The sequence below is a fragment of the Propithecus coquereli genome, unplaced genomic scaffold, assembly GCF_000956105.1.
Source record: "Propithecus coquereli isolate 6110/MARCELLA unplaced genomic scaffold, Pcoq_1.0 Scaffold206, whole genome shotgun sequence".
Lineage (NCBI taxonomy): Eukaryota > Metazoa > Chordata > Mammalia > Primates > Indriidae > Propithecus > Propithecus coquereli.
This window is the reverse complement of record NW_012145634.1, coordinates 4,087,768-4,101,933: the sequence shown is the minus strand read 5'-3', so window position 1 is coordinate 4,101,933 and position 14,166 is coordinate 4,087,768. Positions and strand designations below refer to the sequence as shown.

The following is a 14,166-nucleotide window of genomic DNA, read 5'->3' as shown; positions in this document are numbered from 1 at the left end:
TTATTAATATTATCTCCATTTTACAGATGAGTAAACTGAGGCTCAGGGAAGCTAAGAACTAGCAGAGCTTGGATTTGAACCCTGCTTGCCGTGTCTCCAGGGCCCTGTGTGTCTGGAGCTCAGCGATGCATCCGTGTGACGCAGGACACCTGGGCGGTCAGTGGGATCCAGCAGGGCCTGGAAAGCCACATCAAGGAGTCTGGGCTTCCCCAAATTGGGCAGCAGGAAAAGGGTTTTAAGCACTTAAAGGGATTAAAGCTTTGCAAAAGGGAGCCGAGTCCTCCGGTCACCAGCCCGAGGCTGTCTCCGACAAGCTCTGGCACACACTTGGCAGAGTGGCATCTGGACTTGGCACCTCCTCCCTCCCACAGAGGGAGTGAAAATAGCATCTCACCAGCCAGGGTTACATGAGGCCCGAGAGCTGCTGGGTTTAATTTATCTTGCTTGGTTTCCACCGACAGTTTTAGTAAACCAACTTGGGTTTGATAGTAAAAATAATTCCATCCTCCGGGCCCCTCAGCCTCCTAAGTGTTTGCAATTGTTATTTATCACGTCGACGAGGGGGAATGAGTCTGCACGGCAGACCGAGCTGGGTAGGTGTCCCGTAGCAGGCGCTGGGCGATGTTTGCTGAGTCATAAATGAGGACACGAGCCATGTGGGCCCAGGCAAAATGGGCCCTTTTCCCCCTCCTCATCTACTAGGCAGTCTGTTGCTGCCGTGGGCATAAAGACAATGGTTCCAATTAGTCGCCGTTTAAGAACCTACTGTGTGCTAGGCCCTAAGCTGCATGGTTTATATCCATGAGCAATAATGAATGTGAATATCATTATGTAGAGATAATAATTACATAAATTAGAGCTAATGTGAGTAGAGATAATTACAGAAGAGTAATTACCCAAATTAGAGATAATGTATGCAAAGCACATCGCCTGGTAGCTGGCACGTAGTTGGTGCTTCATAAATGGAGACTATGATTATCAGGAATCCTCTGACAAGGCAGATATTGTCACTACCACTTTATGGATTGGGGGAAGACAGCACAGAGAGGTTAAGCGGCTTCCTCAGGTCACACAGCTAGCTAGTAAAGGTTGAGCATACACCACGGCCTCCATTTTCATTGACTTGCACAAGCTTTTGGGGGAAACATCTGTACTACTCAGCAACGATGCAAGGAGGCTCACAGGCCTGTAGGAGCTCAAAGTTCAGGAAGGGAAGTAGAACCATGAATAGACAACCTGGAAAAATGTAAGCAAATTTCTGCAGCTTGGAGGGTGGGGTGGGGAGATAGAGAGGCACTGGATTTATCTGTGTGTGGAAATGTCACAGAGAGGGTGACATCCAGGCAGAATCTTGAAGAAAGTCAGCTGGCCAAGCTGTGATGGGGGAAGGGTGTTCCAGGAGGGGGTCATGTGAGCAAAGGATTCAGGCAGTGAAGACAGTGATCGTTAGGTATGGGATGGATGCTCTGAATTTCAACATTAATTAAGAACCATCCACCTTGCCTTGCTGGTGTGGGAGGTGAGAAGAGGGGTGTATAATCTTTAGATGAGTCAGGAGCCCCCAGACTAAACTTCCTTCACACCATAAATGCTTTCCTAACCCATCATGTACCTCCCAGCTCCATCAGGAATCTGCCTCATACCCTAAAATCACAACTGAACATAAGCCTTTTAAATACTAAAGATCTCTCTGTCTCTTTCTCTCTCTCTCTCTGTGTCTCCACTCCTCCAAAAATAAATCATGGGAAGGAAAATAAGGAAACTAAGGAATTATTGGTGAAGGTATCATAGAATGGAAAAGCTTGTAGGGGCCCAGAGAGGGGAAGTAACTTGCCAAGCATCACACAGCAAGAGTTAGGACCCCAAAGACGACCTGTACGTGGCTGCAAGAGCTCAGCACAGGGGCCACAACCTTGAAGACGCCATGTGGCAGAAGAGACATAAAAGCTTCTAGACTCAAAAAGAGCTGTGTGTAAATCCTTACCCTACTGCTCACCAGCTCTGTGGCTTTGGTCACGTCATCGACAGTGGTGACGCCTGCCTCACAATGGGATATTTTGCTCACTTTATCCCTAGCCTTTGGCACATAGAAAATGCTCAATAAATATGTCAAATAAAAGAGAAAGAGAGACTATGTAAATGAATTAAATAACATAAAAAACTAAAAGAGCATAAATAGCATAAGGTTTCTGGCTTAAAACAGGCAAATAATAATCAGCTAAAACTATCTTCACCGCTACTATATGCCAGAGTTTATGCTACATATTTGGTACGCATCATCTCGTTGATAAGACTCAACGTCTAACATTCACTGAGCACTTACAACGCGCCAGGCACGAAGTGCTTCACCTGTATTAACTCGTTTAACTCTCCAGTGCGATATCCATACCCTATGTAGTATCTGTGTCACGTCAGTGTGACTACCCCTTTTTACAGATGAGGAAGTGGAGGCGAGGGGGACAAGGTTGCTTGTCCAAGGTCACACAGCTAGGAGGTGGCCAAGAACCCAGGTCTCCAAGGCCAAAGCCAGTGTCGCCACACAATAAATGGTAGTGAGGTGCTCTGCAAGGGAAAAATTCCTAGCCTCGTCTTACAGAAGAAGAAACTGAGGCTGAGAGGTGCCCCCCTCCCGTTTCCTGGGAATCTACGGCAAACGTACATGTGTCTCTGAAGAGTCTTGACCGGGCTCCAGCCTTCCTTGGCTCCAGGGCAGAGGCTTAGCCCCCACATCGCTCCCTGCCTGTGGGCCCCAGCACAGATCTCTAGCCAGGAAATAAAAAAGGACCTAATAACAAACCCCAGTGACCGTATGATTGATAGCTGCAGGATATTTCTCTTCAGCCGCTGCCAGCCTGTTCTGTGCTAAGCTAATTTCAAGCCCTAAAAATTAAGTGCCTTGTCCAGAGGCACTTCAGTTCTTCAAACAGAGATATAGCTGCTCCGGGGCTGCAAGAATTCTACCTGAGATCCAGGCAAGCAGCAGGGAGATTCAAGAGTTGAAGGCGGCATTGGCCCCGAGAGAACGGATTTCCAGATATCAGCAGAAATCATGGGAGAAATGGCCACGATAAAAGTAAAACTGGCTGATCCCAGATTTTCCAGCCCGTTAGTGGAGAGAGACAGCATTTCCCCAGAGTCAAAAGTTTTGAGGAGTTAGAGAAGGAACAGAAAAGTTCATGGAATGCAAATTCCATGTTTAAGATGAGGAAACTGAGGCCCAGAGATAGGATCTATCAGTCAGCTTTCGCTGCATAACAAACGATCCCAAATTCAATGGCATAAACAGCAAGTATGTATCATTGCACACAAGTCTACAGGTCAGCATGGTCCTGCTCTCAGCTGGACGCACTCAGGGGCGCGTGGGCAGCTACTGGTCGGGGAGCTGGCTGTGCTGATCTTGGTTGGCCTTTCTCAGGCATTTGGGGGTGGGTTGTCTGTCCAGTGGTCTAGACAGGCATAGACTGGAATGGCTCATCTCTGCTCCACGTGTCTCTCGTCCTCCAATTGCTGTCTTGCCTTGGGTTGAAGTCCCAAATCTTTCACTTATTGGCTGTGTGATCTTGGATAAGTCACTTCACTTCTCTGAGCCTTATTTTTTTATCTTTCAAATGAAAATAATAATAGAACCCATCTCTTAAACAGTTCTTGAGAGGAGGAAATGATGCCACGTGCAGAAGCACTCGGCAATTTAATTGGCAGTTGTCATGATGATGATGATTGATCCCTTCCGCGGCCCACGATCTCCTTTACACAATCACACACACACACACACACACACATACACTCTGCACACGCACCGCTATACAGAACACACACCACACAGACACACCGCTGCGCACAGACCCAGCTTCGCCCGCTGGTTGCGCTTCCCGCAGGGCCAGCTCCCAGCCGGCCGGTCCGGGGTGCGGAGAGGAGAGAGAGCGCGGGCGCCCGCCAGCCGGTCCGAGCGAAGTTGTGCCCGCGCAGTCCCCTCCCTGCAGCCTCTCTGCGGGACTAAGAGGGACCCTGACTGCAAAGGGGAGAGAGGCGGAGGCAAAGGAGAGAAGAAGGGAAGTGGAGGAGAGCTGAGAGCCCCTCTGAAGTCGGGACTGGGTCCCATCCAGGCTGGAGCTGCAGGCAGTGGCTCAGTGGTCTCGGTCCCGGCTGCCCGGCTGAGCCTCCTGGGAGTTTTAAGTGACACTGACACTGTTCCCACCCCCAGACTGTCCGAGGGCCTGGCCGGTCGGGGTGCAGTTTTTAAACATCTCCAGGGGTTCCGAGTGTGACACAGACACGCGCCTGGTGGACACTTGCAAGAGAGGGAGGAAGGAAGAGAGGAAGGAAGGAAGAGAGGGAGGAAGGAACAAAAAAGGAAATTAGAAAACTGCTCATTTTTTATGTTCTTTTGAGGGAGCCACAGAGATTGGTTTTCTGTGTCCCCCCTGGAGCTGACATGGTTTCTTGTTCTTTCTGCCATTTTATCAAATTAAATTGGAACCAAATTAGCACCGGGCCAAAGGGCCCCTCGGCAACGCCGCGGTGCCGAGAAGCGCCTGGCGCGGGCTGTGTGGCATCGCCAAGGAGCTCAGAGGCCTCGGGGGGCTGGGCCTCGGGGGCTCAGTTCACTCCTCTGTAAAATGGGATTAGCCAGGTTTTCTCTGACCACCCCGCTACGCAGTTGAGGGGATCAGATGAGAAAACCGATACACAGGAACCCCAAACAAGTCTTTTTTTTTTTTAAGGCCTTCGAGAAAAAATATAAATGGTTTATAAAAGTGTTATTGCACCTACAATTGCATTTATGGGTTTTGATTCTTTTTTTGTTTTCCTTTTTTAAACCCTATGGTTTATTTAACCGTTCTCTTTACTACCCCGTGGAGAGCCTGCCTTAAGCGCAAGGTAGCGTTTTCTCAGAAACGTCAGTTAAGTCCTCTGAGCCTCGGCTTCCTCATCTGGAAAATGAAGATAAAGTCACATAATCAGTTCGTGTAAATGACAGTGATTTCACCTGTGGGGAGCCCCGTGTGGGCTCCAGGGACTGGGGTGAAAAGCAAGTGTCCTCAGGGAGCCGACACAAGCAAGTGGAGTTTGGGGATCCCTTCCTCAGCTTGACGTATATGTGGATCCTGGCTTTCCTGTTTGGCCAGCTGCTTGACCTTGAGCGTGTTTCTTTGTCCCTGGGTGCCTTGATTTGCTTACCTGTAAAATGGCTGAGAATAGCAGCGTTCATAGAGTTAGTCTGAGAATAAGATAGAATGGTGGGTACAGGTGCTTAAACAGCTCCCGACATAGAGGAAGCCTTATGAAAACCTTGGCTAATTATCATATGGCTGTAAATGCAGGGTGGAGCAGGGAGCACAGAGTGACAGTGAAGAATTAGTAAGATGTCGTCCAGCAGAGAAGAGAGGAGAGGGCATTCCAGGTAGAAGGATCAGCATGGGCTAAGGCATAGAAGCACAGAGGCAGGTCTAGGGGCCACCAGGTGAACTGGACATTTGAGACAGCAAAGGGTGGATTAGGACCCCGCTGCGGACCTCCCGGAAGGAACCAGACTTTATTTTGTGGGCTAAATGTTGCTATTTCCACAGTCCCATTCTATTACCCTGTTACCAGCTACTTCTTCTTTCTTGTTGTTCTTCCTAAAACTACGTATAAATTGGCTTGCCTTTTTTCGCTTGGCTTACGCTAAGCAAAATAATGTCCATGAAATTAGAAGTTTGATGTGCAAACCTTATGCTTATATATTTTTCTAATTAGCATTTAAATAAATGCATAACCATTAGACATTTTAAAATACGTTTGTCTACCCAAAATTATCTCGTGAATACCACTCGAGGAAGCCTTTTAAAGGCAAGATTTGTAAGCAAGGGTCAAATGTTTATTTAGAAAGGAATAAAGAAAAACAAAGTAGTTCGCTCACCATTTCTTTCTCCACCCTCTGTGGAATATTGACTACAGCTCAAACCTCACCTACCACCTTCTCCCCAAATCCTGATTGTTTGGGGTAAGGACACCTGCTGGGGTGGGGGAGTCAGATACCATGCTTAAGCATGCACTGCCCTCTGCTGGTGAGGAGAAGAACTACCTTACAGGAGAAGAGTTTGCTGGTCTGCGTCAGATTTTAACTTGCATTCTATTCTCAACCTCTTCCATTCTCTAGACCCCAGTGAAAGCAATAATGAGGGTCCCTTAGGCTGTTTTTATCCTTTTTGAAGAGGTAATGCATTCACATAATTCAAAATGCAAAGGCACGAAAGTGTCTACGGTGAAATGGTTTCCCACCTTTCCCCAGCAAACAGCCCCCTCCCCAGAGGCAACACTGTAACCACTTTCTTATGTACCTTTCCCCAGCTCCTTCCCATATTTCAAAAACCATAGCAGAAATCCCTTATCTACCATAGTAAAGCCATCCAGACTAAGTAACAAGTTTAACACCGATTTTATGGCGGACTCTGCTATACGTGATCAATAATAACAAAAACAAAATGAAATAAATTTGTTACCGAGACACGTACAACATTTAGGAGACAAAATCTTTTTAAAACAGGGAGTCTGTAAACCAAAATTACAGCTAGATAGGAGGAATCTATGGTTTTATATATATACTTTATATACATATAAAACAATAATTTGTTTTATATATATTTCCAAACAGCTGAAAGAGAGGATTTTGAATGTTCCCAACACAAAGAAATGGTGAATGTTTGAGGCGATGATGATAGGCTAATTACCCTGAAGTGATCATTACACATTGTACCCACGTATCAAAAGATCAGTTTGTACCCCATAAGTATGTACAATTATTACGTGTCAATTAAAACTATGAATAAACTTTTTAAAAAATTTAATTAAAAATTAGAAAAAGAAACAAGGAGTCATAGAGAGAAGAAATATTACTTTGGCAGGGGGCAAAGAGAGTTGGAAATCACAGGTCAAATTGAATTGCTAGCAATGAGGTCACGAGGACACAAGGCACGCCGGGATTGGAGGGAGGGTGAAAGGGGGCGTTCTCCTCCTGCAGATTTTATTTGTAATTTTTTACTCACATTTTCTAATACAGGACTGCACCCAGGCACACTTCTTGGAAGCATGTATATGTGGCTTTCGTAGGACTTTGTATAAAACAGTGGTTCAGATCTCAGGTTTTGGCATCGACAGACCTAGGTTTCAGTCTTGGGTTTGATTCTTATGTGACCTGGAACAAGTGGTTTGTCCTGGTTGAGCCTCAGTTTCCTTATCTGTAAAATGGAAACAATCTTAAGCCTCATTTTATGATGTTGTTTGAATGTTGAATACTTAGAACGCAGCGTTGTTGTTATTCGAAAGCTAAATATGGGTCCCAGGAAATCCTTTCTCAGACATCGGACCAGATCAGAGTTTTCACTGCCCTGCGACAGGGAGGAGCTGAAAGGAGCAGCAGGTGGGAAGCGCTGGAGAGAGAGCACGTCCACATACGGCTGCTCAGGCCCTCGGAGGGGCTGTGGGATGTGCCCGGAGCAAGATCAAGCAGGGGAGGAGAGGACGCTAGAGCCCAGAGGGACAAGGCTGTGGGCTGGCCTTGGAGTGGCCTCTCAGTCACGCAGGGGTGTCAGGTGGTATCGGACTTGACGCTGGCGACCCGTACGTCCAAGAAGAGCAGAGGGCACTGGATGAGCTGAGTCCCCCTCCCAAGGCTGGAGCGGGTGACAGTCCCGTCGGGGTCAGGGCCCCGTCTACTCCAAGTGGGAGCCAAGGCTGAGACCTGGCCGCCTGCCCTGGGCTGGCACCTGGCCTCACTCGGCCCAGTGCCAGGGCTGGGGATGCAGCAGTGAGTGAGACGGGGTTAGGGGGTTGCACGGGGAGCGCCTGGTCTCATGCAGACGTGCCCCCAGAAAACTGGAGCACCAAGGGCTGAGCTCCATATGAGAGGTGAGCACAGGCAGGCTGTAGCCTAGACTCAGAGGGAAAATGGGGACTCTGCGTGTGAGCAAATCCTGGAAGGCCGAGACGAAGGGACAGGCAGGAGCTGCCCAGGTCTAGATGAAGAAGGCTACGGAAGCTATTCAGGGCAGAGGGGAGGTGTGCAGAAAGCCCCAGAGGTTGGCAAAAACATCATGCTTTGGAGAAATTGACAAGTAATGCAGCCTGGCCGGAGATCAAATATTGGCTTGGGAGGGATAGTCAGAGACTGAGGCTGCAGGGAGATAAGGGGGTGTGAAAGAGCTATACAGAGCCTTGCAACTGGGATGAAACATTCGTGCTCTACCCTGAGACGAGGTGGTGGTGCTTGTTTTTGTAATTGAGGTGAAATGCACATAACATACAATTAGTCATTTACGTAGACCATTTCCGTGTGTGCGCGTGTACTTGGTGCGTTCACCGTGTTGTGATCAACTGACACCTCTATCTAGTTCCAAAACATGTTCGTCACCCCAAAAGAAAACTCTATGCCCATTAAGCAGTCACCCCCCAGTCCCCTCTCCCCCCAGCCCCTGGCCAGCACCAATCAGCATTCCGTCTCTATGATTTACCTCTTCTGGACATTTGCTATAAGTGGAACTGTACAATACTGCATGTGACCTTTGGGGTCTGGCTTCTTTCACTGAGCATGTTTTTGGGGTTCACTCGGGCTGCAGCGGACATCAGTCCTTCATTCCTTGTTGTGGCTCAATAATATTCCATTGTGCAGATGGACCACATTTTTACTCATCCATCCACCTGTTGAGTGAAGGGACCAGATCTAGACTCTGCGAGGATTCACCTGGCTGCAGGGAGGAGGCAGGCTTGGGGCCAGGTGAGGGTGGAGTCAGGAGGGCAATGAGGTGCTCTGCAGCCATCCAAGAGAAAGGTGGGGGTGATCCGAGCAAATCTGGCGAGAGCGACCAAGGACAAAGAGGGGCTGCAGAGGGAAACGTGGAGGCTGAGTCTTCTGCGGAGAGCTCACACCCTGTGCCGGTTGAACGCCTTTCGCTCTGGCAGCTAAGAGAGGCTGGAGCGGGCGGGGTCTGGCCTTCGGAAGCTCCCTTGTCCCGCAGAATCCTCCCTAAGGGGGTCCCACCGTGCCCACTTCCAGTTGGACCAAAGCTGCCTGCCTGTCAACGCCTCCATCTGCCATCGTCCTGGAGCCAAACTGACATCCCGATTTCTCAGCGTCTCCCTGCACTGTATCTAGGTGACATCTCAATTCAGACCTCAGCTGAAAGCCCAGTCTGCCCCGTGGCCAATCTCCCTGTGGTCCATGCTCCCCATTTTCATCTCGGTTGCTCAGGATGCTCCAAAGCCAGGACCCTGAGTACACTCTGTAAATACGAGGGTGAGCAAGTGAAGAGGCAGGTTCGTCTTTGGACTGGGGGGATTAAAAACTAAATTGCCAGCATCTGTATAAGTAATTGGAACCTGTCTGTCAAAAAGGCAGATTCAGAGGGATGCAGCAGAGAGTAACTTTATTTGTTCTGCCAATGCCCCTTCCGGCATGTTCCCCGTCATTTCTCTTCTTGGGGTGAAAGCTGCATTTTCATAGGTCTTCTGGTCCTAAGAAGTGCAGTTCAGCCTAATAATCACAGAACTCTAAGCTTTATTCATTTCAAAACTTCACCTCTTCCTTGGGGCTCCTCTGGCTGGGAATTTTGCAGTGAGGAAGGACCAGGGGAAAGGGCAGGGGAGCCCAGATTGCCTGGGTTGGTATGTTACAGAATATACAGAATACTGATCATTTTTCTCTAATCATGGCCAAAGTCTCCTAAGCCTGTCTGATCTTGACTTTCCCCCTTTGCTGGGGCCCTATCAGCAAAGTTCTATCTTTTCTGGGGTGAGGACACTTCTAAGGGGACCTACTGTTGTCTGCTGCTTGCAGGGTGCACAACCTGGGAAACAGGAACCTTTCCCCACCCTCATCTGTCACAGGACGCTCACTTTCAACATCCTCTTTTTCTGTCTTTGCTCTGCCCCCAGGCAAGCAGGCAGCACCTGGTCTGATCTTACTATTACTCTTCTCTTGGTGAGCATCAAATCCAGCCACTCTTCCCCAAGCCTCAAAAGAAAGACACCTGCCAGGTCGCCGAGAGTTCCCTCGAAGCTCTCCTCTCTGTGCCTGAAGTGAGGGCGATACACTTTCTCCCCTCCCTGTGGTACCCCACAGTGACAGCTCCCCTCTTCCCCACCAGGGCAGCCCTTCCTGCTAGCCTCTTCAACAGCCCAGTGGGTTCTTGGCCTTCTCTTGTATGAGCTAGAGGTGGGGGCAGGGCTCAAACTGGAAGAGCTATGCGGATGGTGGTAGATGGTACCATTGGTACCCTCTCCAAGGCCTGCAGCACTTGCCACCCTGTGCCCGTGATGACTTCCTACTGCAAACCCCTGCCCACCTCTTCACCTGGAGCCTTTCTCTGGTGCCACGTGGGCAGGCCGGAGTGCTGGAGATGCAATGTACCTGAGAGCAGCCCTCAGCCAACAAGGGATGGGCGTTGGAGGATAAATACCCCAGCTCCCTCTCTCTCCGGGTGTGTTCTGCTCTCTGTCTCTAAAACCTCCTGCAGGACGGCACCCAATATGCGCAGCGAAGCCCTTCCCTCCATAAACTCACATTGATTCCTTCCCTTCCTCCTGTTTCACTTTCCCATCAGTGCAGCCTGGAGTGGCCTCCCAGACAAGCCAAACTTCAAGAGACACTCATAGGTTCACTTGGTTTCTGCTTCTGCAGAATCCAATCTCAATCAATAGCCAAGTATCTCCCTTTAGAAAGCGGATGTGTTCAGCACCTGTTGTCTGGTTCTTAGCTTAGGGGACCTCTGATGAAACTCCAGGACCACAGAAGAAGTTGAATTCAATCGTTCGTTGCACACTATTTACAACGTGCATTTACGTAAGCCAGGGTTTCAGCCTTAGCGCTAGTGACATTTTGGACTAGATGTTTCCTTGGGGTGGGGGCTGTCTTGTGCAATGTAGGATGCTTAACAGCATCCCTGGCTTCTACTCCCCAGGGGTACCCACCTAGTTAGGACAATCATGTCTCCAGACATTGCCAATGTCTCCTGGGGGGCAAAACTGTCCCTAGTTGGGAACTACTGATGTAAATCATCTGCCATCATCTAGAAACAGAAATCCAAAGAGAGGATGACGATGACGATGATGATGGTGGTGACGGTGATGATAGCGACAATCGTGCTGCCCATAATGAAACTGGAACATAACAACAAAGCATGCAAACGATGTGGCCAGACTTGCTCAGGTGGCCCTGGAATTTGGTTCCAGACTTGACTCCATTCCCAAAGCTCACAACATAGACTAGACATATTAAGCCCGATTCACAGACAAGAAACTTCAGAAAAACCACAGGCCTTCCGTGAAAGTGACGAAGCTGAGAATGAAACCAATCGGACCTTCCTGATTTCCAAGCCAGGTGCTCTTCCTAGCGCATCGCTCCTTATCCTGCGTCATAGAGAACAAAGGGCTGCGGTGTGGTTTTTAAATGAAAGTTATTTGCACCCTTGAAGTTGCTGCTGCTGCATTTAGATCACTGCAATGAATGATAGAACAAACTCGAGTCGCGCACAGTCTGGAACCCGCTGTTGCCCGCCGATGGGCCGTGAAGTCGGCTTAAGGAATAAATACCTGCTGTCTGCCATGTTTCACGGCAGCCTAAGCCGGGACGTGCAGGAGCAATTGATGTTCTCGTGGTTCTGAGAGCTAAAGCGGCTCTTCCCTGCCGTAGATCAAGAGCTGACATCAGCCCCAGTATTTCTTCAGTCGAATAGACTCTCTGGCAGTTTCTTTCGTACCATAGCATGTATTGAGCACCTACTGTGTGCAAGAGAAAGTGGCAACCAGAGCATTTCAATATAGTAGGGATTTAGGGGCTCAGTCTAGTTGAAAACTGCTAAGAGGCAGGAGAAGTTTGGGGGCTTTATCTTGAAGCCATGTGTGAAAAGCAAGCAGACAGCTTTCATTAGGAGAGGCTGTTTGGGGTGGTGTGGAGGAAACTGATAGAGATTATGGGCGGGCAATTAAACCTTTACATGAGGAACTGTGAGGGGCCCTACGGAAGGTATTGAGGGGAATAAAATGCAGCCCCTGCCCTCCAGCAGCAAACCTTCAACACCGTCCCTTGCGCTTCTGTTGTTTTGTTCTCACCACTGGAAACACCAACATGGTAGCTGGCGTTCCCCCTCCCCCACTCCCACGAGCAGCAATCGTGCTGTTGGGCCTTGGAAGAAGCCGTCAGTGGGGAGGGTGCTGTCCGCCGGCATCACTTCCAGGAACTTCGCTCAGGGCCGATTCCTGGAATGCCTCTCCCCTGGCGTTGAATTGCTCAGTCATGCAGCTCCCTTTTAAACCCTGTCTGCGTCTCTCCCTCTCCAGCAAAATGATGTCCAAACACCTGAGTTTGGTTCTTTAAGCCCTTCATGGTCTGGTCTCTGCAGAGCTCTGCAGCCTCCTGCGCCTCATCCCCAACCCTGCACACAATGACCACGGGGCGAGTTCCTTCAGGAACCATAACCTCTCTCCCTTCTTCCCTCTGCCTCATAGTTTTGCCTTCTTCCTACTCATTGTTTGCCTGCTTCGAGGTCCCCTGCTCTTTCTTAAGGCTTCAGAGCAAGAAGCATCACCTCCTCCGGGGAGGCCTCCAGGATGCCCTTGATCTGAGTTTGATGTCCCTTCTCTGCACTTACCTTGATCATAATTCCTGCCACAATCTCTGGCTTACACGTCTAGATAGATCACTACTCTGCGACTCCTCTGAGTGCAGCACAATGCCTGGCACGTAGTAGGTGCTCAGAAAAAAATGTTAGGGACAGGGGATAGGGGAAGAGAAAGATGTAGAGAGAAAGAGAAGAAAGAGAAAGGGGGAGAGAAGAAAGAAAAGAAAGGAGCATGAGTTAATATCTGCCCATGACTGACTCCGCCCAAGCTGAACTATCTGGCATTCTTGCAGTCAGATCAATTTCATCCAGCACGCCTAAGATGGCACGCGTCTCTGTGGTATATTGAAGTGCTTTCCAGATTATTAACTGTTCATTGCTGACCGATTATTTAGTGTCAAGGTACTTTCTTGCACTCAAGTCTTTGAAAATGTGTCACTCTTTAATGCTATGAACAGTGATAGCAGGTTTGAGCATATTTCATGAATAAGGTACCTCTGTCCCACCCTCTGCCCCTCTTAAACGTACGCGATAACTCGGTTGACTTTGAGGAATTTGCCGCATGATAAATGAAAAGATCACTTCGCCTTCCTGAAAAGGCGAGTTATAATTAGCAAGCTGTCAGCATGTTCCGCATCAAAGAAGAATGAAAGACCCATGTCACAACCCGACACATAGTTGTCACCCAAGAAATGGTTGTTGATAACGGGGGTGTTGATGGCGATTCTTCTTACAATGCAGTATCTGACTTTGCGATGGGTCCCGTGTAGGCAAGACCATTTCATAAATGTATCTTCAAAAATTCAGTTCATCAGCCGATCTGTGTGTTGTGTTTGTAGGAAGGAATAGAGTGTCTGGTCACATTTGCAGTCTAAGCCTACCTCACTCCCAATTATGTGTTAGGCCTGGGACCTAATACATAGTATGTCTTAAGAAATTGTATGTTAGCCGGGCAAAGCGGCTCACGCCTGTAATCCCAGCACTCTGGGAGGCCAAGGTGGGAGGATCGCTTGAGCTCAGGAGTTTGAGACCAGCCTCAGCAAGAGTGAGGCCCTGTCTCTACTAAAAATAGAAAAATTAGCCAGGCGTGGTGGTACATGCCTGCAGTCCCAGACACTTGGGAGGCTGAGGCAGGATCATCACTTGAGCCCAGAAGTTTGAGGCTGCAGTGAGCTATGAGGACACCACTGCACTCTAGCCAGGGTGATGGAGTGAGACCCTGTCCCCCACAAAAAAAAAAAGAAAAGAAGTTGTATGTTGCCTAAAAAAAATAATCAAGTCTTATTGAATGTCCATCTTTTGTTTCATGTGACCCCTCCTCCTCTCCCTGCCCTCCAAGCTTGAACCTGAGCAACAGCGACATCTTAACCATCTACGACGGCGATGAGGTCATGCCCCACATCTTGGGGCAGTACCTCGGGAATAGCGGCCCCCAGAAGCTGTACTCCTCCACGCCAGACCTCACCATCCAGTTCCACTCGGACCCTGCCGGCCTCATCTTTGGAAAGGGCCAGGGATTTATCATGAACTACATAGGTAGGTGCCTCATCTGGTTGTTTTCTTTTTCATGTTT

At 48.9% G+C, this 14,166-nt stretch overlaps 1 protein-coding gene across 1 annotated transcript in view; it reads left to right on the top strand.

Moving 5' to 3' along the window:
* SEZ6L (seizure related 6 homolog (mouse)-like) overlaps positions 1 to 14,166 on the top strand; it is a gene marked incomplete at its 5' end in the record, with an annotated part of 76,714 nt that overhangs the window by 23,089 nt on the left and 39,459 nt on the right. Inside the window, one exon of the mRNA XM_012644092.1 lies at positions 13,933 to 14,129. Within this exon, the coding sequence (XP_012499546.1) occupies positions 13,933 to 14,129 (197 nt within the window). The remainder of the gene's footprint in view (positions 1 to 13,932; positions 14,130 to 14,166) is intronic.